This window comes from Ursus arctos, unplaced genomic scaffold, assembly GCF_023065955.2.
Source record: "Ursus arctos isolate Adak ecotype North America unplaced genomic scaffold, UrsArc2.0 scaffold_2, whole genome shotgun sequence".
NCBI classification, from domain to species: domain Eukaryota; kingdom Metazoa; phylum Chordata; class Mammalia; order Carnivora; family Ursidae; genus Ursus; species Ursus arctos.
The window spans coordinates 11,417,834-11,444,249 of NW_026622874.1; the positions used below are offsets into that span (position 1 = coordinate 11,417,834).

Here is a 26,416-nt window from a genome sequence, read left to right on the forward strand (position 1 = left end):
GCCAGCGAGAGAGGGAACACAAGCAGGGGGAGTGGGAGAGGAAGAAGCAGGCTCCCAGTGGAGGAGCCCGATGTGGGGCTTGATCCCATAACGCCGGGATCACGCCCTGAGCCGAAGGCAGACGCTCAACCGCTGTGCCACCCAGGCGCCCCAAATGCTAAAAATATTTTAATTTTGTCCAGTGTTTTAGAAGCTTTTGCCTGAGACTTAGTGTTATAAATGTTGAGTATAATAGGGTAGATGTATTTACTAGCATTTCAAGATGAGCTCTGATAAGTAGAATGCTGGATTCTGGAAGTTCTCTCCCAGGAAATTTCACTCCTCTTCATCCTCCTCACCACCGTCAGGCTGTAGCGTCTTACTGCATGCGTGGTTGCTGGGCTGTAGCATTCACCCTTTCCTTGAGCGCCTTCTGTGTGCGGTAGCCCGTCGTCTCCCGGAGCCCGGCTGTGAGCTCCTGCCCCTCTGCTCAGACACGCAAGCCGGATGCCGGCCGGCCCAGCTCTACGGTCCAAGTCCATCCCTGTGCTGCCCCTGTCCAGTGTTGCTCCTGTCCTATCACTCGTGTACTCGTTTTCTGCACATGCCTCGCTTTGGTCAGACTGGCTGTTCACACCTACCTTCTCCTCATGCTTTGTCATCTTTGCCTGTTTCTATTTTGCCTATTTCTAATTTTTTATTTAAATCCTCTATGAAGATTTCTTAAACTATTTCAATCTTAAAGTGACCCCTCTCTGTCTGACATACACTTGTTTTCTGTTTTATGTATAATATCTATATAAATTTCAGGTTTCTTGATGAATTTTGTCTTTGTGTAGTTCAGTACTATGATAAACACTTGGTAAATGATTTAAAAAAAAAGGTTCAGGAAAATTCTTCTCCTTTAAGGAATTTCTCTAACAGTGACTGTATTTTGTTTTTATGGTTACATATTCACACGTATTGGCAACTGTCGTTGATATATACCTTTTGAGACATTTTGCTTTGGGAAAATAACCCTCCATATGCCATATTATTATTATACCCACGAAATGGTAAATGAGAAGCATGTTGGGTTCGGTGTTCTCCATTTCCCTGCAGGGTATCTCTACTCAAAGCCGTTTTCTGCAGTTTTGAGCAGTGTGCTGGTGAGCTCTCTCTGCCCGTTCATTTACAAGGAGTAAAGAGTAAAGGGCAGGCGGAAGTTGCTGTCACCTTGTATCAGCATGTTTGTGTTCATCTGTGTACATTTATCGCTTCCTTTCATCCCTCATTGTTCCCTGAACTGGTAAGTTTGTTACCTGCTGGGCTAACCAGGTTACCCCTCTGCTTTCTTTTCATTGAAATTTTGATTTATATACAGAAGAAAGCAATAGTTACCGTGTATTCTTTTTGAATGTCATTCTCTCAATTTGCACATTTCACTCTTTAATTCAGTTATATCTTAGGAAATGGTAATCCTAGAGTCCTGTAGTACTCAGATGTTGTAATGGTTAGCTAAAACATTTGAGAAGACATTTCGGGTGGCAAGATATGGAAAGATAGAATGAAAAGAGAAAAAGTATTAGGATTTTACCTGGTTCAATTTCATAAAGAGAAGGAGAAATAAATAGTAGATCGTAGCACCAAGTCTCCTGTAGATCTTAGGCATAATGTTGATTTCCTCTAATGGAATTAAAGTAGAAAAGATATTGAGAAAATTGTAGGGAAAAAATTCTTAGAATTTACATAAGGATCAATATTCTTTAAGATATTTTACAGTGATTAAGATCTAGCACTAGAATCTTTGTGGATCCTAATGATTGAGTTGCCACATTTAAAATCACTTTTGCATCTCCATAGTCTAGCACAATGCTTAATATATAGTAGGTGCTCAGTAAATGTGGAGGGAATGGTGTTATAGGCTCTTGCAGATACTAGACAGTTGAGCCTTCCCACTGAGGATCTGTTGTTATTTGGACTGTGATGGTGTTTTGTTGTTTTATGTTGAGAAATATAATCTTAATAACAATGTATCATGAACTTTCTGTTTTTCATTAGGACGTTGCTCTTTTGAATGCTGTGCTTAGCGCTAATATGATCACCTCTCTGTTAGCTATGGATGCGTGGTGCTTCCTTTCCCGGTACAATGTACTTTTTTTTGGTTTTTGGATGAATTTATAGTAGTAACTGGTAGTAAATGATGTCATACTTGTAAGTTTATAGAAAAATTCTCTCAATAATCCTTCAGCTCCCCCAAATGGTTTGATTTTGTATGATAGCACTAAATCAGGAACCAGGCTGCCTCTTTCTTTCTACCGTTCAAGTCAGTAGTAACTGTTGCTTAGGTAGTTTTGTATATTGTGGTATTCCTTGGCCGTGGAGAAACTGCAGCTTCGAATATTTAGTGCTTTTTGGAAGTTCATCTCTTTGCTTTTCTGAATACTTGTAAAAATTATTTTGGAAAGATAATCTTCTCTTACATCACAGATATGGGACTGCTGAACTCTGTGCGCACCATGTCACCATCGTGGCTCATCTGGTGAGTAGAATTACAAGGCCTAAAACACTCACTTTTCCATGCAGTTCCTTTAGGGATATGATAGTCTTGAAGAATGTGAATATCAAAAGGAGAAAGATTACTGTAGCTAAATTCTTTTGACAATTTCTTTGCTGTGCCTTAATGCTGATGCTATTGAGCAAGATGTTCCAGAAACTGTCAAACTGGGGAAATTGTTTCATATTGTCGAAATCTTACAGAATTCTGTTCATTGCTCTGGAAAAGAAAGACTAGGTTAATGGAGAGTAAATTCAAAATTGAATGCAAAGTAGAAAATAAGAAAAGAGTTAGTTGTAATGTTGATTACTGAGAGTTGTTTTTCTTTCTCTCTTTAAAGTGACTTAGACAACCTGCCTCTTGATTTTGTTGTCTGTCAGAATGATTTGAGAGGGACTAAATGTGACTGTGATTGATGGCTTTGGGGAAAGAAGTCATACTTTGTGAATGGCTACAAAGAGAAAATGATTTAGTGATGATTTATTTTAATCTTTTCAGTGTTGACCTTTCTTCGCTTTTAAATTCTGAGTTGTTTGATATATTCCATATGATATGATCATGTTGTTGTTTTCGGTGTTTTTGTCCCTGGCCTTTGATAAAGATCTCATCTGGGTCCATGTGTCTTTCATTTCTTAGTAGCTATTATGTCATACGTTTCTTAGTTTGCTGTTTAAAGATGTTGTAGACTAAATCCAGGGACGTGTATAATAACCTAACAGCTGGCACGTATGTCTCCGTGGCAAATCGTCTGGAGCACGTACCCACTTCTGAATCCTTAACATGTCTTCCACAAGTTAGATCCAAAATAATTTTTATGTTAGATTATCGTCTTCAAATAAAAACATTCATTTAATTAAGTAAGCTCTCCTGGTGTATTATGATAGGAATTGATCTCCAGATAATTGAGCTTATAAAATCTTTTAATGGAGCTAACATCTAGAGTTATATGCACTTCTGCACTATTGTGCTTAGATCTTAAAAAAATTCCATGAATTATCTTTGAGTAGGAAGATTAACGTATCAAGTTACCATCCAAATGGTAATTAGAAATAGAAGTTCCAGAGGGTTGTTTATAAATACAATGTCAAAATTGCTTTTTCATTATAAAAGTAATCTAGGTTAATGGAAGAAAAACAAATTAAAGAAAAGCTCTAAATTAAAAATCTAAATTACGTATAATCTTATGTCTCAGAAAGAGTTGCTGTTTATTTTAGCATATAAAAGCATGTAAAAGCCGTGATTTTTAAATCAGTCTCTCCTCTCCTGTCTTTCCCCAGATAAAATCTTGCCCTGGAGAATGTTACCAGCTCACCAACCTATCAATACTATTGAGGCGACTCTTCTTCTTCATGGCCCCGCCCCAGCAGGCAAGGCTACCATCTTAGTCACTGTGTTTGAGCAGCTGCTGAGAAATGGATTCAGACTCTTCGAAGGCTTCCCACTGCCCCATTTATTTTACATTTAAATGTTGATATGATCTGAGCATGAATTTTTGACTTATTGATTCCTTTGCGTATTGCTTTTAGATGGGTTTAGGTTTTGATGTTGTTAAAAACCAGAGCCATATGGTAGTTAAAGTGATAAAAGTGGGTTTTATTCTGGCATTGTTGCTGTAGGGGAAGAGAGGGCTCAGTGTAGAACTGGGCTCAAGTCTGAATATAGCATAGCCTAGTAGGGACTCCCGATGAAGGAGCAAGGTGTAGTTCAGCGGCTGAAAATTACTAAGAGGAAAACGTCAAGGGTAAGGAGGTGGTTCTTCCTAAAAGGGCGAGGAAGATTCTTGCTGAACGTGGACCAAGGTGATCAAATACCAAGGCTGAGGGTGCTTTCTAGACGGACTTAGCAGAATTCTTGCTGAAACTGGATGATGCAGGCCCAAGGATGGACACAATCCCATGCGGAAAACTAGTTAAGAAAAGGCCTTGGAAGAAGAGCCTGACTAAAGTTTGGTCAGGGGAGAGTCTTTGTCACTCTCTTCTCTGAAGGTTACAGTCATTGTCTCCCTGAGCTGTCGCTCTCTCCTTGTTTCTCATACATTTAAGATACTTGACTTGGGAAGGTTCTCTATGCCCTACCCCTTTTAACTTATTATGAGGAGCTAGAATGTTATTTATGCCCTTAATAATGTGTCTTATTTTTTTATAGTAAATTAGTTGAACTCTTTGGGAAAAATTGAAAGTATGATGAGCCTTAGTTGTTTGTTATTGTGAGGAAAACAAGCTCTGCCCTGATAAAGGAGATTCTCCAGTTACAGAAACCTCCGTAGCCCAGTGCAGCCCTTGGGTTGGTCACTTCACAGCTGCTTTAGGAGCTTTTTAAAAAATACAGGTTCCTGGACCTTAATCTGTGAATAAGAGTGGCTATGGCGTGGCTATTATTGTTGTTAAATTCCTGCATGATTCTGACATGGACACAAGCTTGGGAACCACTAGGTTAGTGAAGGAGGTTTGAATCCTGTGGTTTGAATCCTGTCTTACTGTGACCTTAGTCACCTCACTGTGACCTCAGAAAAGTTTCTGAACCTGTTTCCTTGTCTACAGAGTGACAGATACGTATTAACTATTTTGAAAACTTTTGTAAGGATTTAGAGGTAATATATGCAAAATACGTAGCATAGTGCCCTGCTTAGAAGGGTGCTCAGTAAATTGGGAGTTCTTTCCTTTATTTTTATTTTTATTATTTTTGTTTATTTGTTTATTTGAGAGCGAGTGCACAGAGGGGAAGAGGGGCAGAGGGAGAGAGAGAATCTCGAGCAGGCTCCATGCCCAGTGTGGAGCCTGACACAGGGCTCGATCTCACAACCCTGAGATCATGTCTTGAGCTGAAATCGAGAGTCTGATGACTAACCAGCTGAGCCACCCAGGTGCCCCAGGGGTTATTTCTAAATAGAGTATTTGCCTCAAGTCGGAGAGAGGTTGGCCAGGCACCAGAGGAGCCATGCTAGCCTCCTAGCCCTCTTCCTTGCAGGTGGTTCTGAGGCCGAAAGCAGACCCGCCTGCCAGCCGTCTAGAAAATATGTAAGGGTTACTGTTCTCCCCTCCAGAACTCCAGAATAGCTTCTGTTCCATTCCCTTCCAATTTTACTGCCTTTTATTCTCCTCTCAAAGCTTTTGCCCCTGGTTCCTGGTACACTGTCCTTCATAGAGGGCCTATTAACTTGGAGGCCCTTCCTAAAGAAGTGGGATTAGGAGGGAAAGTGTCCTTTTAGCCTCAGTTTTCTTATTTATTAAATGAGAATAAAATTATCTTTTTCCAGGGTTGTTGTGAAATTTTAACTTTTAGAATAATAGAACTCAGAATGAATGAACTCTAAGTGAGATCTAAAAATTTTGTTATAAATAAACTCTGGTTTATGTTTAGAGATCTCTTAGGTACTTCTCAATTTTCTAAGTTTTTCCAAATAATTGAGCTATCAGATATGTAAGTTATAGAAATTTGAGGGATTACTTTTAATTTTTTCCTTCCGTTATCAAATACTGATTTCCTGGTCAGCTTACCGTGCTTAAATTTAAAGGGACATACCTAAATTTGAATTCTTGTCTGAGAGTCCTTGGGCGTTAGTTAATCCTAAAACTGAGACACTAACCTTCCCTAGACGGCAGTGCTGAGACTTGGGGAGACCTGGAACGTAAGCTGCTCGAAGGGAGCACTACACAAGTGTTCGTTCTTCTGCCAGGCTCTGCTCTTTCTCCTTTTCCTAAGACATGATCCCTCCTCTTGAAGGGAGGGAACAGACTTTTGTTGAGACAACAGTATGGACTGGGCTGTGTTCTAGACTCTTCAATGCTTAGAGTTCCTACGTCAGCCCTGTGAGATAGATACATGGATTTTGTTCACCATGAAGAAACCGTGGCTTAGGGAAGTAAAAGAATGTCTCCAAACTCACCGTGGTAATGTCCGAGCTGGGATCCAAGCCAGATCTCTCTTACTCCAGAAGCTGCACTTCCCATTGCCCCAGTGTCACCTTTGGCTCTTCATCCTGCAGTTGCTTCGGGGGCCTCCTCTGTTTGTGGGGTGTTGGCTCTGCCTCCTTATCCCTTTGAACCATATGAAATCTGCTTTTCTTCTTTAGATGTATAAAGCTCACTCATTCATTTTTAATGGGGTTTTGTTGTTTAAAATAAAAAACTTGGAAACCACTGTGCTATATCATGATACCAGAAAGAACATATATTCTAGTAGAAATTATACATTTATAAACGTGCTCTTAGTTGAAAGGTTACGGTACATAATGGGCACGCAGGCTAGCACAACTCAGGTTGTGTTGGGTGTGCATAGCTTAGAAGATCATTTCTGGGGAGGTGCAGGGTGGGAACAGGGGAAGCTTTTGGAGATGCAGGCTATAGTTTGGGGGAGGGGGGGTGACTGGGACGGGAGTGTGGGGAGAGAGCTCGGGCTGGGGCAGAGAGGCGAGTGGCGAAGCTGGAAATAATTATTTGTTTGCACACAAGATGGTACCTTTTTAAAAAGTGAAATAAAAACCCAGATTTTTGTATCAGTGATGCAGCATTAACATAAGTGAAAATAGTTAATCCCAGTACAGTGATGTTTTACTTTACAAAAAAAAGTGTGGTAATAATTTGGGGGAAATGCCAGTAAATAGGAAGATTCAAATGTGTTTGTTTCAATATGGAGAGTAGTTATTCATATCCTATTATTTCCTTAGTATGTAACTATTGATAATATTTCTGTTTTATAGAAACAAGGAAAAGTACAGGGTTACCTAAGAGGAAAGGATTTAATATACCTGGTTTAAGTATACTGATAGTTGTGCTACCATTTTTATGTAAAGTAAAAAGTACTATAATTATTTGCATTTTAAGCCCACTATTGTATTTTTCCTCTCTTCTCTATTTAAAAGAGAGAAGTCTTAATTCTCTGCAGATTATTCACTTATACTTTACTCCTTATGAACTGTTCTTAGCACTGGCTGTTTTAAATATCTAAACTTGTGTTGAGACCAGGGTTTTCAAACTCAGAATAGTAAATAGATCCCTCTTTCTACCTAACAAATTTTGTCATCACCTACTCTTATGTTGTCCAGGGCATAATTATTTATAATTTCTGTTTTGGAAAAGGAACTAGTTCAGTCACTCATTGGATTTTATTACATAGAAAGGTCATGTTCAACTGGTATTTATCAATTGGCCCAATTCTCTTGGCTTTCCTGAAGCAGTGTGGTTTCATGAGTAAAGCTGCTTATTACGATAGACACATAGCTCATCGAGGGGTCCTTTTTTCTGGCTCTAACAGCTAGTCCAGTAGATAGCCACACAATTTCTCCTTTGTTTTGACAGCTAAATATTTTCTGCTAACAAAATTCAAATGTATAAATATAGTATATAAAACATAGGAAAGTTTCTTTGTCAAATTTAATACAGTGGGTTTTTTCTTAACATAGGAATTTGTCATTCATCAAGCAGATTTGGGATATTGTAAATTGAACTCTTCTTAAAAATTACATTAATGTACTTCCTAGATTATACTTAATTCAGTAATTAAATGCACTATTATTTTTGCTGTTTTTCCACTGGAAACTAACATTTTAACTGTTTGGTTTTTTCTTAGAACTTTTGTGTTCTGTTTTTAGTTTGTCTGCTGATGTCTCATTTTAACAAAACAGTGCTGTTTTTCTGTTAAATTGGCGAAGGCCTTGAATTATTTCAGTGGTAGAATGGATTTGTCAGCCACACTGTTCTGGGCTGGTGACTTAGATTTGTGAAACCAATTCTGTGTGTTGTCCAAGAGCAGAGCCAGCTAGCCCAGTGGAAAATCGAACCGATGATCTTTGCTTCTTTCTTTAGGTCCTCTGTTCTAGTCAGCTAAGATAATAGCCGCCAGAGTTAGCCGAATCAGTCTTTTGGCATATTCTGGAATATTACTTTGGACCTAACTGAACAAGGTCACAAACACACAAGTTCTTAGGAAAATAATAGGAGCAGGATAAAATAGCTGATTGACTAATAATGAAATGCATTATTTTTAACATTTCTCAGTGTCTTCATATCATGTTCCACTTAAACTGTGTTTTTCATTTTGCAAACAAATGCAACAACAGCGAAAATAATGATGCATGTTCCTTTAACTTACCTTGGTCTGGTATTTGTGATATTATTACTTACTTAGAGACTTCTTAAAAATATAAAACATGGAAGCTAATACTTAGCTTTTGTGCATTCATTCATCACATTGTCTTATGTTACTCTTACTTCTTCATTTTATTTCAGGTGGAGTTTATCCAGAAATTTTCCCCAAAAGCAGCAGAAAATCTGCCTCTGTGGCAGTGTATTTCCCTCCAGGCATTACCCACCGAGCTCAGGAAACAAGCTGCACATGAGGTCACCAGAGTGGGGATTGCGCAGTGTCAGGAGTGGCTAAGCAGTAGTCGGACTTTGGGAGAACTTGAATCTCTGGTAAAATAAGAATTTTAATGTATTTGATTCATTTAGCAGCTATTTACTGAGCACTGCTCTAGGTACTAGTGATGGGCTGTTAATAAAATGGATACGGTCTCTGCCCTCAGGTTAGAAACTAGCAGGATTTTCAGATTTCTACATTGTAAAGAGGTCTGTGAGTAACTTACTATTATCCTGACTGATGTAAATTATATTGGGGGCAGGGAGACTGTAGTTAAGACACACTGGACCAAGATGAAATCTATTATGAACTATTTTATTTGTAGTATTTTTGCTGACACATCATTAGATAAGGCAGACATTTTTTTTTTTTTTTTTTTTAAATTTTATTTGATGCCGGGGCTGGGGGGCGGAGAGCACAAATGGGGAATGGCAGGCAGGGGAGAAGCAGCTCCCTGCTGAGCAAGGAGCCTGATGTGGGGCTCAATCCCCACAACCTGGGATCATGACCTGAGCCGAAGGTAGCCGCTTAACCTACTGAGCCACCCAGGTGCCCCAGACATGATTCTTCTATTTGATAAAACACAACCCCCATTTTACACACATCTATCCTGAGCCTTTGTGTAGCTTCCCATTTAGAATACTCCCTCTTAAAATAATGAAATATAAAAGAAATTCATTTGTCAGAAGTAAAAAATACATGGTTTTTAAAAATTGACTGAAAAAATTGACTATAGTACATGGGGTTGAATTTTCCAGTTTCATTTCCTCCTTTGTTGGTTCATTTATTCATCCAACAAACATATTTTGAGTGCTCTTATGTGCCAAGTGCTGTCCCAGGCATCAGGGAACAAAACAAAAAAATTCTGTTCTCATGAGCTTGCATTGTAGCTCAGCTGTGGATGGTAAAATAAGTAATAAATATAGATGTAAGTATGTTGTATCAGTTTGTGGTAAGTGGAGAAAAACAGGGATGGGGACAGGGCATTCAAGGGGTTAGGGGCCTATTTGTAGTATTAAATTAGGAGGTCAGGGTTTTCTCAAGGCTTATATCTCCACACTGAGTGTAAATGTTCTGATACTCTGTTATATAATGGCATCTGATGATTATCAAGATAATTTAAAACATATACATATACCCAAAGGAAATACAAGTTTTTATCTGCATTTATTTTGAGAAAACTATTAAACATGTAGTTAGGAGTAGGTTAAACTGTTCAGGTTTTACATTTATTGTGCACTGCCTTTTGTAGTTAAAGATAAAAAAATCTTTTGTATTAGGTAAAATAATGCACCTATTTTCTAAAATTGAATATATCTTTGCCCTGAGCAAAACTTTAGTTCAACAGGTCATTTTACATGCTTATTTGTAGAAGGAAATGGGCAAATCTTAAATAAAAAGCTGGATGGTAATCATTGAAACTTAAGTGTTGTTGTTGAAGTATAATGGATTAAAGGCATTGTTACTAATCATTACATTCCCACGTGGCCTTCACTTTACTCCCACTGTCCCCCAACCACCTCCACTCCTGGCTAGTCAGAGAGAGATTTGATATATAAAGGAGAGGGAATCTAGAAAAGGTGGTTTTTAGTTTCAAATTCTAAGTAAGTGCACTTCTCAAGTTTTGTATTTGCTTAGTGAATGCAGTGTTGCTAAGGAATTTTAAAGACTGATTATTAAACAACAGCAACAATAAAAATCTAGTAATGATAAAAGATTACTAGGTGCATAAAGTGAAAAACAATAGAATTTTTAGTTGATGAACATTATAAATTAGCTTGCTCATACTGAGTTTGTATCAAACGTATTTATTAAAATACAGTGGTGTTTCCATTTTAATACTAAATTTTTACCTAAATGGAAAAAATGTTTATTTAGAAAATGAAGCAAATGTCTCTGTGTATGAGAAAAATTAGTTCTAATAAAATAATTTGTATTAAAGAAGTAGCAGAAAAGATGGCTTTGGGTCTCAGAATATAAATTCGATGTAGGTTTTTATGAAGAGTTGCAAGTAATTCCTAACCTCTGTGGCTTCAGCTCCTTTAGATGGGGATCTAACCTCAGACCCTTCCCTCTCTCCCCCTTTAGAACACACCGCTCTCTGCTCTGCTTGGTGTATGTAATTCTGCCAGTGAAGCTGTGGATATTGCACAGCAGACTATGATTATGGAAATTGGGAGTCACCTTTGGGCTTTTTTAAACACTAAACTGGTAAGGAAAGCAACTGATTAGTTCCCTGAAGAACAAATAGAATATTGAAAAAAGAATAGTACCGAAATTTCCCTGTAGAGTAAAATGTATGTAATTTCTTTAGGTGCTTGGTAGAACTTGGGATTAGAACTTAAAATACCTGTTTGTGCTCTTCCAGCCAGTTCTTGTTGAGTGTAATGGAATTACATTAGTAAAACCAGAACCCAGTGGAGTGACAGTGATCGTTCAGCTAACTATTTTCATGACCATTTGGACCCTATTTAAAAACACCAAACTTCTTGCCCTGTTTCTGTCCTCTGTTGGGCTGGTGTGGCCTGTTTCTGTGATTCCGCGGTCTTGCATACAATCCTTTGGGCAGTGGAGAGTGACTGGCTTAAAGGTGCCGGGGCAAGTGAGTGGCTCTGGCTCGTTCCTGTTCCTCTTCCCCAGCAATGGCGGAAGGCGAGGTGATGATCGGGCTGGAATTCGGATGATATGTGTCCCACGGATTATTGTAGTTTACAAATGACATTTAGTTTAAAAATCTAAATATGACATTTGTTTTCTTTGACTAAGTAGTGCCAGCCACTGGAAGCTGAAGGCAACATTCACACTTTTGGTAAATCATAGAAATGGTTTTGCAGATAATGTTTTATTATTAAAGTTTATGTAGAGTTAAATTTCCCTTCTGCAGTATTTTGACTGCAATGAGTGCTTTCCCCCAATCCTCACGAATCATTCAGTAAGTATTCATTGAGGATTTCTCTGCTGGTGATGTAGCTTATAATAGGATAGAAACAACAGTGTTACGGGTTAGAGAAATGGAGTTTTAAGAACACTAAGGCATATACAAGTTTTTCAGTGGCAAACAAAAGTAATTAGCTCTCCATCCAGATTAAATTTCTTTGTCATGTGATCTTGAACAAATTATTTAACCTCTCTGCCCCTTTTTTTAAATTGTTACTAAAGTGAGTAAAGATCTACTTCACAAAGTTAAAAGGTGTATGTGAGGTAATATAAAGCACTTAGCATATTGCCTGGTATAAAATAAAGGCTCACTGAAAGGTTGCTATTTTCATGTAATTGAAAATTTTCACCAAAATTATTTTGTGTTTCTTATTTAAGGTAACATGTCAACCTTACATTCAGCAGACACTTAGTCTTTTACTTCCGTTGTTGGGATTTTTCGTTCGTGCTCTAGACCCTCATCTGATAAGTCAGGTAAGAACAATAGCAAGTTGATACTTTGTTTGCTGAGGAAATTATTGAACTAACATGACTTCACAGAGCTTTCTACAAACAGTCCTTTTTAATGATTTGTTGCTCAGTGTGCTTGTTACCCCTTTCCTGTTGAGCTGAACTTAAATGTCACAGATTTGCTTGTCTTACAGGGTCTCCTCCTCTCTTTCGCTCTCCCGGTAGAGTGTGGGTAGCGTGCAGGGCTGTTGATTCAGCCTGTATCTGTTCCGATTCCTTATCTCACGGATACTGAAGAGGCAAAACTTCTTTTTAACTGCTCTAGAACATCCCTGAGGTTAGGGGTCGTAGTTCATTCAAAACCATTTCAAAGGCATTCCAGCAGCTGTAGGAATATGGAATATAGCTGATGTGGATTTAAGGATAATCCTCATTGTTTCTTTGAAGAAATAAAATGATTTTGAAGTAAGAGGACTGCTGCGTTTTCTGTCTGGCCCCCAGCTTGCATGGCTGGGACAGGCAGAACAGAGGCACTGTTGGGGGCATGCTTCTGATGTTGCCTAGTTCTGGCAGGCTTTTGGAGGTTCTGAGCCAACAGAGGAAAAGGCAAAGGAAAAGGCACTTCTCTGAAGTGATTTAGATGCTTTTGGAATTAGTCCATACTGGGCAGGACTGATCCCCCAAATCAAGAGCTGGCCTAAGCTTACAGGCACATTTAGAAAGAAACAGTTATGAGGTAAAACTAATTCCTATTTAGGAAGGTGATGGAAGAAATCACACCCTGTCGTAGGACCTATATGCCAGAAAGTGAAACTACTAACGCTTTTAGTAGCTTGATTAATGGTTGTGTACGTTAAGAACTTAGCATTAACAAATACTTACTAATTAGGTATATTTTTAAATGACTGTATGTGTAACATGGTATAGAGAATGAGAATGCAGTAAAATAATTGACTCAAACTTTGTGGATTCTGACAGTTTTAGTTATCTTTTTTGATAAATTAAATATGGATAATTTTGATAGAATTGTGCCTACCTTTAAAAAACCCAAATAACTAAAGTTCTAAAATTTCAACATAAGTAAAGTGTTCACTTAGGCATTGCTTCTTTTAGAGATGACTTTCTGTGTTCCTTTAAATCAGGGGTTGGCAAACTCTGGTTTCCTGGCTAGATTCTGCCCTCCTTTTCACAGGACAAGAGCTAAGGAGGATTTTTACATTTTCAAAGGTTTGTAAAATAAAAATTAAAAAATAAAAAAAACAATATACAACAGGGAACATCTTACCTACAAAGCTTAAAATATTGACTGTCTGGCCCTTCATAGAAAGTTTACCAATCCCTGCTTTAAGTAATGAACTTCCCTCACTAGAATTTAAAATACAAAACAGTTTTTAAGGATTTGAAAGAAGAACACTGGTATATAGTTTCTTAGGAACACATTTTTTTTTCTTTATACAGCAGTTGGTAAGATGAACGCCGTAATAACAGAGTCAGTCATTTGATCATTTTACTCAAATTCCACGTGTACTTTTTAAAGTGTTCGAGTGTTCTGGGTTTTGTTGTGTTTCCCCTTTCCACATGCCCATCAGAATCTTACTTATGTCTCTACGAAATGTTTGTTTTCATTTATAACTGTTCTTTGATCTTTGCCACTTTAGGTAGTAACTTTGCAGACCTCGCTGCTTAAATTAGAGCCTCCTGACCATGTTTGTTTGGCAGTGCTTGATTTTGTATCTTCTCTAGGAAAATTTTTTATGCCTCAAGCTTTCCAGGTAATACTCTTAATTCTTTTGTTTTCGTGTTAACAAAATCCCTGTAAGAATTACTAAAATTTTCAGTATTAATTTCTGGAATTCTGGATTGTTGACAATAAAAGTTGGGGGAAACGTATTTTGTGAAAAAGACGGTGACTTTTGTCAAAATAGAACTCATTTTAAGTTTTTTTTTTTAGAAAAATATATTTTGACGTACAAGTAATGTAGAGTCGGCTATAGTCTGCGAGTCTGCTCCCCGTTGGGCGCTGGCGCACGCAGTCCCCGAGGAAGGGAGACATTTATGTCTTCGGGGAAAGAGTATATAATGAGGACATTTGTCAGAGTTGTTCTCTTGGTTTTATATCCACGGAAGGGAGCCTGTATGTTTTTAAGGCAGTATTTTTGAAAGTGTTGCAAGGTATATATAATTGACAAATGGATCTTTACTTATAAAACTGTACAGGCCTGGCCGTATACTTCTGAACTCTCGACACACCTCACAGTGAAAGATCACCCTCCTCAACTCGGTTTTGCCTTCCTTATTACTGTGGTCAGTCCAGCAATTCTAGATAGCTGACTTTCTTCTTTTCACCTCCATGGGAGAGACTATAAAAAGCTCACCGAGGGGCATCTGAGTGGCGCAGTTGGTTAAGTGTCTGACTCTTGGTTTCGGCTCCGGTTGTGATCTCAGGGTGTTGAGATCGAGCCCAAGTCAGATCCACACTCAGCGAGGAGTCTGCTTAAGACTTTCTCTCCCTCTCCCACATAAATACATACAGCTTAAAAAAAAAAAACAAACCTCACTAATGAGAACCTTTTCATGTAACTGGAGCAGTATGATGGATGTTATTTCAGTAGATATTAAAATCTTTGAAATAAAAACCTGGCTAGTTTCTAAAGGGCTCTTATTTATTTACAGGTAAATGATATCATCCTCTTTGTTTTCATGAAAGAAATAGGTTGACAGCTTTTCAACTCTGGACAAGAGTACCCAAAGATACTTGCTTTTGAGCGGTCTTCTTTTTAGCATAAAATAAATTGCAGAGTACTCTCTCATTCATGTACAACTCTGGACCCTGGTGGGCCCAGGACGTGTCTAACAAATGGTTTATTAGCAGAAACTACATATTGCCAGGAGTGAAGTTAAGGCCCAGAAAGTTTGGTGGATTCATCAGCATATAAGAGGCCTTTAAAGCCAGGAGACGGATTTATTTATTCAAGAAAAAAATTGCCGAGTTTTTGCTATGTGTCAGGTGCTGTTTTAATCACTGGGGATTCATTAATGCACCAAGCTAATCAATCCCCGCCCTCAGCCTCTGGAGGGCAACAAATAAAGACATAAGGTAGCTTGTTAGTGTGAGTGCTGTGGAGAGAAATAGGGGGAGAGTGTGTTTGTGGGGTACAGTTTTAAACAGGATATGGGCAGTCACGTTCTCACCAAGGTGACCTGTGAGTAAAAGCCTGAAGCTGAGGCAGCCAGGCAGGTAGCCTGCATGCAGGGGAAGTAGTGAGATGAGAGCGCGTCTGATCCCGACGGGGCCAGCGGAGGCCACACTCCGACCGTGGGGCTTTGCAGGCCATCTTAAGGACTTTGAGTTTTACTCTGAACGAAGTGAGAAGCTATTGGAAGCATTTAAGCGAAGGAGTGACATGTCCTAACGTACTAGTATGTGCTCACTGGGACGGAATCAGGGAAACTTGACAACATTAAGAATAGAATACTGAGGTTTTCCTCTGTTTAATAAGGTTTGGTTCTCTTTTAGGACAAAATTCTGCCCAGCCTGTCTTCTATTTTTGCCTTCCTGCTAGCTGACAGCAACTGGATAGTAGAACAACATACCTTGGAGGCGTTTACTCAGTTCGCCGAGGTAATTATAAGACCAACCTATCACAGTGATCGCCAAAATGTATTATTTCAGGTTTTCCAAAACATTCCAAAAACATTTATTGAGCTACTTTTGATCTTCGTCATTAAAATTTTCCACTGGAGGAGATATTGCCAACGATCTCTTTTGCAGCACCTAACAACGGGCATAGGGAAGTGAAGGTACTTTCCTCAGGTCCTAGGAGAGTAGGAACAACCAGAACCACGCATTCAGACCAGGTCTGTTAACTCGGCTGCTTTCAGACAGTATTTCTGAAATATGAACGAATAATGCATTCCATCTCTGTCACTGAGGAGTCAGGTTGATGAGCACAGGGACGTGTGAGCTCGGGGCCACGGAGGAGGTGACCTCCTGTGGGATGATGCTCCTTTTTCTCTCACCGGGAGCTCTGCAGTCACGCCTGTGGTCACAAGGGGCCCACAGACATTAGGATGACTGGGCAGAGGTGACTAAAGCCTCCAGCTCTGTGCACGTGCTGAACGCCGCGTGGTGCTGAGGCTCCCGTCAGGAACGAGGAGCTGCTGGTCTTGAACGTCCTCCGACACTGTTTTCTTTTAAAATGCGTTTCTGATTAAGGTAGCTCTTAAAACTTAGGCGGTTGTCTTTGCAAGTTGTTGATACATTAAAATTGGTCTCCTTTATCTGTCTTTCCATAGGGAACAAATCATGAGGAGATAGTTCCACAATGTCTCTGTTCTGAAGACACTAGGAACAAAGTTATATCTTTTCTGGAGAAGGTATTTATTTCTGTAGCTCAAAATAGCAGCATCACAGATTTTGTCATTGTTTTTTTAAATTGTAGGATTGTGACCAAGTTAAGTATCTTCTTAGCTTAAATTTTTCGTAGTGCTCAGCACTGAGGTGACGCACATTAAACAGCTGGGCCCGTGTGACGAGTCGCAGCGCTGGGGCAGTTGGAGCCCCTCTGCCCACGGTGTGGGCCATGGCGGCGCTGCTCGTTCAGGCGCTGAGAGGACCGAGCCCCTAAAAGGCTCCTGAGCAGACTGGGCGCACACGCGCAACAGCAGGCCCGAGAGGCCCGTGTTTACAGCTCAGATTTAGATACAGTTTACACGTGGCTTTGCTGCACCGGCAGAGACCTAGTTTTCCAAACAGTGACGTTTTTAAAGCTGCCTTTCTGTTTGGAACCAAACTTTCCATCGTTTGGCTCCCATGTTCGTGCACACCTTGCAACTTATATGGGGGTAGTTTTAGGATATGAGGGTTAATTGCAGCACTAGTAGAATAGTTAAACAGCAAATTTAGAAGACCAAGAGAAAGTGAATTATGCTTAACTAATTTTTTTATACTCACCTATTATTAAACTGGGCTTTGTATATACACACGTATGTTACACAGAAGCCGGAGTAAGTATGTGTGTGTACATGTTTTTGCCAGTTTCTTACCCTACACAATGAAGGTTCGCAGACTGTCATTTTTCCCCCTGGAAAAATTTTCCAGGGGGAAAAATGACAGTTCATCTTTTCTGTAGGGAAGGAGAACACTGTAATTTTATCCAAATTACACAAAGATGATGCATTTACAGATGAGTCCAACTTCCAAAATTTGCCTTAGCTCACAGGCTAAGCCAGAATAGTTTAACAGTGGGTGCTTAAACACAACACACGCACGCGCACACGTGCGCACACACACATGCACGTGCATGGCCTTTTTTCTTTTTTTTTTTTTAGTGGGGGGTGGGGAGGGGCAGAGAGAGAGAGAGAGAAGCTTAAGCAGACTCCATGCCCAGCGCGGAGATCATGACCTGAGTCGGACGCTTAACCGACTGAGCCACCCAGGAGGCCCTGGCCTTCTCACTTTCTGAGTATTACGTCATCTGCTGTCTGTTAGAGAATGCTTGGTGCTTACGTGATGTTTTTCATGACCGTGGCAGACTGGGTTTGAAGATGAGACTGCAGCTGCCAGAGTGGAACGTGTGAAACAGGAAAAAGGCATTTTCCGGGACCACTTTGCTCAAGTTGCTGTAGAAGCAGCAAAGGGGTCACCTTTACAGGTATGGACTGCATTTCAGTACGGGTCAAGCTTTTAGGAGAAATTCTCCCTTCCTTACTGATAAAAGTAAAAAAACCTAGTATGGTCCCTGGCCTCATATTGACTGTCAAAATATAATCAAATAGGTCTAGACGTGTAAAAGTCTCCTGTTTACAGCAGCTTCTCTTTTAAAAATCCTATTTCTTCTTCCTGAAAGGTTATCAGCACACAGAACAGAGGTGGGACTACAAAAATACAAGTTTTAAACATGATACCGACTGTACTCTTCCAGTATGACTTTCCCAGAGGTTACTATGAACAACTGAAAGTTACGTATCTGTATCAGTGAAGCTATAAATGTAGTAGTTTCTGAACCACCGAAGAAAATCAGTAAACTCGCCTTCCAAAATGTTTTGGTTGATCCCTTGCCTCACTCATCAAACCAGCCTAAATCATTTTTGGCAGTGTCTAGAAATCACATCTACCTACTAAAAGACTGAAATCTGATACCACTAAGGATATTCAAAATACATTTTGAGCACTGACAGTGTATTTAGAATAGCAATCCATAAGAGGAACAATATTCTGGTGAGTTTCAGTTGAAACTCTTATATAAAGAAAGTTAGTCTATGTTAATAACTTGTTTTCAAGACATTAACTTTATAGATTTCAGGCCTAAAAGTTACAGAGCAGTGCTGTAAATAAGCCCTCAAGAATTTATGACCTTCCTTGGGAAGACGGTGATTACAGAAGACGTCTTGGTCCCGATCCCCACCCGCGGTGATGTTAGAAAGCCTGATGACTTATTGAATTGGGTCGAAAAGCATCTGAAAGACCACAGCACTTAGCATTAAAAAGTAAACTGGAACCATTTAGAAAATGTATACCTGGGCTTTTTAGTCAGGACAAGATATTTCCAAAGAATACTCTCTGGAAATTACTGGACAAGGCAGCATTCCTCTTAGTTTCCTTGGAGCCTACTGGTAGTAGCGCCCTGCATCAGTGTGACAAACCAGAAACACCTTCAGAAACAGCTGGGGACACGGGGGTGGTGGTTCCCTCCTGCCCCTGTGAACCAATGACAAAATAAAATTTGCACATAAAACTTTACAGTTTTAGAAATCCCAGAAGAAAGTTCTTGATCATCTTTGGCATAGGTATCACGGCATTACTTATCCCATGTTTTTCTCACTTGCCAGCCTTATGCAAAAAGAGCCCGTCAGGAGTTCCCCTTGGAAGAAGAGTACAGGTCAGCACTGCAAGCAGCATCAGGGGCGCTGGACGCAGTTGAGTCCTTACTCCAAAAGTCTCCTGCTCCAGACTGGCTTCTACGGAAGATGGAGACGCTCCAAGAAAGGATTGAGGAGCTGAAACGACGTGTGCTCTAGGGTGGCCCTTGACTGGACTGGACCGTGTTGCCACCAGACAGGACTGGGTATGATTTTTATCATCCTACACTATACTTTGTAAATGAATATATTGATGTAACTATGTCTGCATTTTCTAACACATACAAAACAACTTTTGTAAAGTTGAATCTAGTGAAAATAGTCTTTATTGGACGTTTAGAGAACAGGTGGTGGGGAGATTTCTCATGAAGAACTTTGGTACAATGTAATACATGTGGAACAGTCAGGGACTGCCCAGGTACCCACAGGGCCACAGACAGTACAACTGTAAACAAATAAATAAGCTGCCTAAGGAAACCTTAGCGATTTAAAATCATTTATATACTTTACAGCTAAAACTTTCTAAGTTGTATTTCATAATAAAGCTTACTCTTCTGTTAAAGAAATGGCACAGAATTAAGCTAATCAGCTTGAATTTTTGTATTTATTTTCTTCTGGAATTGTCCTGGAAAAAAGCAGTAAATTCAGCCTTTCCACAGCTACTTGCTCTTCACAGAAACTGGCCTCAGTCAGACGCACACGGGCTCCTCCTCCGCAAAATCAGCGCTGGGCCTCTTCGCCGCCGGGGCGCCGGCCAGCACTCGGGGGCTCGCGCTTCAGTTGGCACAGACGGGAAAAACGGATGCTTTTGGGTTTTCTTGTCTGCAGAGCCCACTTTGAGGTATTAGTTTGATTTTTTTTTTTTTTTTTTTTAAAGAAATCCTTTTCCCTAAAGTTACACCTGTGGTCACCAGTTATTATCTTCCCAGTTCAGCTCCCCTTCGTCTCCCCAGCCTTCAGACTCTCCCTGCAGCAAGATAAAGCAAACCAAGGGCAGGCTGCTGAGACAAATCATTTCTGAATTTAAAGGGCCTAACACTTGCCTCTCGATGCCAGAAGAGATCTCCTCGTGCTAGGTAAGGTAAAATCACTTACTGCGACAGGGAGCTGCAAAGTAGGGGTTACTTGGTTTCAGATTTACAAAACCACAGCACTGGAAAATAACTTTCCAAGGACCATATAAATACAAGAATATCAATCTGATGACACCCTATTCTTGGTTTAACCCCCTTTTAAATAAAAAGGTTATAACAGTAGCCAGTGGCCCATTTAGCACCGCTACTTCTTTCTGGGGGAGGAAAGATCATTTACAGAAACTGATCGTATTCGCTTTGGGCTGCATCAGTCTCTTCCCTCACCAGGAAAACAGCAAGTCTGTTACCAACGCGACCGTGCAACTGGTACATACAAGAGCACCCCTTAAACTAGCAGCACGATTTACTAAGCCTCACCTCAGTCATCTCCGCTGCTGCAAATTTTGAGGAAAACTGCATCACTGGTGAGATGTCATCCTTGTCGGAAACCACCATTTCTGTCCTCAGTTCAGGCAAAATAAGAATAGCAGCTGAAGGCTTAATTTCTGGAATCATATCAGCAAACCAGTCCAACTCTGGATCTTGTACCGGCTTCTTTTTTACCTGAATGGTAAACTCCTCTCCTAAACCAAGTTCTGGTGGAGCCTTAAGGCGCCTTTCCTGTGACGACACTTTTGGTGGCTTGGTTTGGTCTGGGTCATGCCCGCTCTGTGCAAGACTGGTCTTTTGGGGCGGACTCGACTTCAAAGGCTTGGACTCTTCAGTGAGTGAAAGCAAAGTAGGAATGGCCTCCTGTTCCCCTGAGGTGCCCGGTCTGACGGCTGGGACGCCACCTCCTGCACTCATTTCATTATCTAAGCTGCTGGGCCCCACGTCCTCCCACGCCGCCTCCTCCGCGTTCACATGAGTGAGCGGGCATGTGGAGGCATCGCAGGCTTCCGTGGGACAAATCTGGATGCTGACGGCTTTGTTTTCAGGCTCCTCAGGCTCACTCCAGTCAGGCCACTCCTCGGACTTTTTAGAACTTGATGGGAAGTTCTCACTATCACCCAAGGTATTTTTCACATCTGAGAGTCCATTCATGGGAAATTTAATAGGCTGAGAAAATTGATCACCTGTGAGGATATGTGCAGAAATTACTCTCATAAAGTGTTAAGAGCAAGTAAGGAAAAGGGTAACGCAAAAACAAAAAGACGTATGGCTCTAATTTCTTAGAAATAGCCAGGTTACTGAATTGTACCTACAAAAGAGATATCCCAGCAGAACAGAACAAAGATGTGATGTAAGTTATTGAAATACTTTAACTGGTACATACAATCCTTCACTCATTATTCAAGCATATTGTTTATTGGCATAATTGTCTATAAACAAATATAGAAATGTTCTAAGCCAGGCAGTGTTAACCCCAAGAAGTGTTGTGTGCTCAAATAAGTTTGTCTTAACCCAACATACCCTCATTTTACTTTTTAAATTTTATTTATTTTGAGAGAGAATCTTAAGCAGGCCCCATGCCCAGCACAGAGCCCGACGCAGGGCTTGATCTCTTGACTTGAGCCGAAATCAAGAGTCAGATGCTTAACCGACTGAGCCACCCAGGCACCCCTAACATAACTGCATTTTAAACAGATTTCCTTAAATGTAGTCAAGACCCTGGAATCTTGTGCAACGTGTCAGGACTCTGCTACTAACATTTCCCCAAACTTACTTAACCACACAACTCTCTTTCATGGCATACCTACTGCCATCTGACAGAACTGTCATCCTCTGATACAATTTGGAAAATGCTGCCCTAAGCATCAGAAGTACCAAAGTAACGTCAGCCAGCTCTCCTCACCAGTTACAAAGAAATGTAGGTATATGCCCTGTGGTCCAGGAAAAGCAGAGGAGACCCCAGCTGACTATGGAGTTGTAAGTGATAACAGAAATCAGCCTCAAAGTGCCCTTAATTTTTAGAATTTAAAACTTCATACTCAGGAAAACATTCATCTAAATAGTGGAAAAGCTATATAAATTGAATATTTCTACCTGACTGTAAAAGAGTATTGTAGCAATCTTGCTGTGTATGCTTCCTGCTGATGGGCATGCTGCCAGAAAAGAAACATTTAGGGAATATGCCAGAGAAGGGGTTCTCCAAGATTGGTGCCATCTGACTCTGCTGGCTACAGACGACGAGCGGGGAAGAATCTGAAGATACATAAAAACTCCCAAAGATAAAAGGGATAGTAAATTGCTTCTTGCTCTGTCAGGGTAGGTGAGCAACAGTTAAGGGAAATGGGTATATTTAACACAGATAAAAGATCAGTTGCGGGGAGAGAGCATCTTCAAACATCTGAAGACACACACCTATTACACAGTGGACTGCCTGTCCTTAAGGTGTTTCAGGGCAGGCTGAGTGTCTACCTGATGTTAAGGGACTCGAAAGGATTCAAGCATTAGGTGAGGCGTTGATTAGAAACCTTTACGATACCTAATTACAAAAGTTAATGGCCTTTGAACATTTTGGCAATTTAAAATCATGATTGATTCTACTTTTAAGAATAAAAAGCCTAAGAGAACAAGCACACCGATGTGAATATACTTAATGCCACAAAACCGTACGGTTAAAAATGGTTAAAATGGTTAATTTTATATTATAGTAGACATTTAACTCCCAGCTTGGGGGGGGGGGGCCTGTTTCCAAAAAAATGTTGCTTTAACGGTTTTACCAGAAAGTTTATACTCAAAAGAGGGCATTGGTCAAAAGGATTCCCACAAAATTTTTGGCTTAATGCTTCCTCTGCCTGGGGTAAGTCATCACAGGGAGGCCTTGCCTGTCCTCCAAGGCCTGACCTCTGCAAGCCCTGCACCCTCTTGCTTGCTCCTGCCACCATCCTCCCTACTGAGGGCCTACCAGTGGTTCTCACCCAGTGTCCCCTTCTCCAGCGCTCTTCCATGCAGACTCACGTCCCTGAGGTACCCTGTTCGTAAATCTCAGTATTATCCCATATTAAAGTCTGACCATATAGATAAACTGCAGAAGAACAAAAGGAGAAAAGAAAAAGTCCAAGGGTACCCTCCTATATACCTGCCCCCTCCCCTCCCACGTCCCTCAGTAGAAGGGATGCTCTTAACTGGGAACCGGAGATGCAGGCTGCCGCCAGGGTTCGACAACCATCTTGGATGAAGAGCTTAACTAATTTGGGAAGTCAGTGGGATCAGACCTTGATCTGCCTTTTATAAAGTCTTCAGAAACATCTGTTTTCATAAAAATTCATTTGTTATTCCTGCTTTGGTGCCTTTCTGGTTTCTAAGATTACAGGTCAACAGTATCTAAAATGTCCAGAACTAGGAAGCTACAGCCAATAAATACACCAGGTGTGAGGCGTGGGGACTCTTGCTAACTCATCATGCAAAGCCACCCTAAGAGATGGACTCCCCAGTCTTATCTCAGAACTGCACATACCACCACCACTGTCCCCCCAAACCTCCTCTGGTATGAAATGTAAATACATCTCTCATTTGCTGGTAACAGGCTTCATTCCCTCAATGCAGTATGAACATATCCTGGCCGGACAGAGGGAGCGGCTTCTTCACCCTCTTCAAGCTCCTGACTCACACTGACTTCGTGAGCACCAAGAAGGGCTGGACCCATCAAAGCTTCAGGAAGCCAGTGTTGCTTTAAAGATTCACCTGGCATCAAAATTGGGGAAGTGTCTGATAGTTCTTTCCCACTGTGACTGTTTCCATGCTATCAAATTCACTATCCATGAGCACTGAATCCGAGATCTGCATGTCCTAACAAGGTCACCATCCTAGTCAGGGTTAAACCAAGGACCAAAGAAGCAATGATGCTGATACAAAATTCTTATTCTTGCCTTTTACAGACTACAAAGACCAGAAATTACTGCTCCATCCCATGTAACGTCCAGTGGGAACAGAACAAAGGATTTCTTGAAGTACCTAAAAATCAATAGCTTTTTACCTAAAAGGCCATCAACATCAGAAAAACTTACACATCTAGTGTTACGAGCTGCTAGAACCTTTTTAGAAGCTGACAGAAAGTTATCTATTAAAAGTTTAAATATATATCCTTTGACCCAGTGGGTCTACTTCTGGGACTTTATCCTGTAGCAATAAAAGCCAAACTACATAAAGATACAGGTAAACAGAAGACATCTATTGCAGCAATATAATATCCAGAAATGAGAGCAATATCCATCAATAGGGAAATCACTGAATGAATTATATTCAATGAAATATTAGGTAGCTGTCAAAAAAGGTGTCATTTCTATGTATTGACCTGGAGACTGGTCCCTGATAAGCCACTGTATGAAAAAATTAAGTTGTAGAATTGCACATATTTTCTCACTTTTTTCTTAAAAAATTCTATATATGGGCATGTGTGTATAAACCTACATCTGTGTGTCTTTGTGGGGAAGGAAAAGGGAAGAAAAGATTCCCACTAAACTATTCAAACTGGGTATCTTACACACCCAGAGGGACTGAGAGGGAAATTACTCTTTATCATTCTCTGTATCATTTGACTGAAGACAGCCCACCTGCACTATATGTATAATGTTAAAAATCTAATTAAACATTTAAAATAAAAAGCCATACTTTTTAATCATTCTTACCTTCCGGGGAAAGGTCGACCGTTTTAGTAAAACTGGGGGCAGTGCGTTTGAAGATCTTGGTTCTTTCTCCTCCCACCACCACCTCTGGTCCAAGCAGAGACACCAGCACGGCCAGGCTGTGAAGAGTAACGGCCACAATGGACTCGCTGGTGTCGCGCAAGCCCAGCAGCACCTAGGAGCAAGTCAGGTAATGAGTGCACACGGCCACGCTGCCGGCCTTTCCCATAAACCAACGGCTGGGCTGCAGTCAGAATGCTTGCTCAGATGACTTCGTTTCTCATGTAGGTGTCCAAGGGCAGCAGCTCTCTAACTGTCTGTGGTCAAGAACCAGTATTTTCCCCTCCCAATCAGTCACGGACCGATACATTGTTAAAAATACAGTAACAAAAATAAATACATTGGAAGTAACAACATTATTGTTAAACTACTATAAAAGGCTCTGGAGATCTCAGCCAGTATTCCGAGGAGGCCTCCCAGCAACTACTCATCGGGCCTGACCCTGCTTAGTGTCAGATCAGCTGGGACTGGGTGGTTCAGGGTGGTATGGCTGTACAGGACTCTCCAAACTCTCAGAGAATCTAAACACTCCAATCAAGAGATGGAGTGACAGGAGCCTACACCTGTGGCAGAGGGGCTAACAGCAGACACACAGACATGCACTCTGACTGCTGGCCCGACCTACCAATGAGCCCACAGCAGCTTCAGGCCTCTCCACAGTGCAGGGACCAAACGCTGCCCCGTGTGCCCACAGCAGGCAAATGGGTCACTGGAGCTGACTGGGCTGAAGACAAACGTGGCTCAGCCACGACAGCAGGGTACACAGAACCCACACAGAAGACCCCCCCCCCCCCGAGCGCCTGCTACCGATGACCCGGGAGAATGCATTTAGGGCACCACAGGACCTCTTCCACACAAGGCGACTACCTTCCGGACGTAGCTGACTGCCCTAATACATAGAAACAAACAGAGACAAAATGAAAGAACAAAGGATTATGTCCCAAATGAGAGAATAAAATCACAACAAAAGAGCTAAATGAAATGGAGATAAGAAAAATGCCTTATTCGAAGTAATGGTCATAAAGATACTCATGGGACTTGAAAAAAGAATGGATGAACTCAATTTCAACAAAGAGGTAAAAAATATAAAAAGAATCAGAGATGAAGAATTCAATAGCTTAAATAAAAAATACGCTAGTGGAAATATCAGCCGATGAGTGGATGCAGAAGAATGGATCAGTGACCTGGAAGGGTAATGGAAAGCACCCAAAGCGGGAAAAAAAAAAAAAGAATGAGAGCAGGTTAAAGACATTCAGTGACATCATCAAGCATAGTAACACTGGCATTACAGGAATCCCAGAAGCAGGGGAGAAAAGGGAGCAGAAAACTTATTTGAAGAAATAATAGCTGAAGATATCCCTAATCTGGGGAAGGAAACAGACGTCCAGGTGCAAGAAGTAGAGGGCCTCTAACAAGATTAACCGAAGAAGGTCCAGGCCAAGACACATTATAATTAACAAAAAGTAATGATCAAGAGAGAATTTTAAAAGTAGCAAGAAAAAAGCAAAGAGTTACAGACAAGTAAAATCCCATAAGGCTGTGAGCTCATTTTTCAGCAGAAACTCTGCAGGCCAGGGGAAGCAGCATGATAT

General features: G+C 40.6%; 2 protein-coding genes across 6 annotated transcripts in view; one reads left to right on the forward strand and one right to left on the reverse strand.

Moving 5' to 3' along the window:
- FIRRM (FIGNL1 interacting regulator of recombination and mitosis) overlaps positions 1–24,743 on the forward strand; it is a 46,585-nt gene extending 21,842 nt beyond the window's left edge. For 2 of the 4 annotated variants that reach the window (XM_026509402.3, XM_057314989.1), the window contains 12 exons: positions 1,081–1,267; positions 2,020–2,102; positions 2,449–2,500; positions 3,793–3,882; positions 8,743–8,928; positions 10,961–11,083; positions 12,188–12,283; positions 13,918–14,031; positions 15,777–15,881; positions 16,556–16,636; positions 17,794–17,913; positions 19,091–19,705. In XM_026509402.3, the coding sequence (XP_026365187.2) occupies positions 1,081–1,267; positions 2,020–2,102; positions 2,449–2,500; positions 3,793–3,882; positions 8,743–8,928; positions 10,961–11,083; positions 12,188–12,283; positions 13,918–14,031; positions 15,777–15,881; positions 16,556–16,636; positions 17,794–17,913; positions 19,091–19,279 (1,426 nt within the window). In that variant the 3' untranslated portion in view covers positions 19,280–19,705. Of the gene's footprint in view, positions 1–1,080; positions 1,268–2,019; positions 2,103–2,448; positions 2,501–3,792; positions 3,883–8,742; positions 8,929–10,960; positions 11,084–12,187; positions 12,284–13,917; positions 14,032–15,776; positions 15,882–16,555; positions 16,637–17,793; positions 17,914–18,108; positions 19,706–19,759 lie in introns of those variants that run through there. The other 2 variants (XM_048225093.2, XM_048225094.2) reach the window with 2 other exon arrangements.
- The window catches only part of SCYL3 (SCY1 like pseudokinase 3), a 38,708-nt gene continuing 31,725 nt past the window's right edge, over positions 19,434–26,416 (reverse strand). Inside the window, exons 11-14 of one of the 2 annotated variants that reach the window (XM_026509407.4) lie at positions 24,768–24,939; positions 22,180–22,338; positions 20,572–21,269; positions 19,434–20,087 (exon numbers count right to left, since the gene is read on the reverse strand). In XM_026509407.4, coding sequence (XP_026365192.2) covers positions 20,028–20,087; positions 20,572–21,269; positions 22,180–22,338; positions 24,768–24,939 — 1,089 coding nt within the window. In that variant the 3' untranslated portion in view covers positions 19,434–20,027. The remainder of the gene's footprint in view (positions 20,088–20,571; positions 21,270–22,179; positions 22,339–24,767; positions 24,940–26,416) is intronic. The other variant, XM_026509404.4, reaches the window with a different exon arrangement.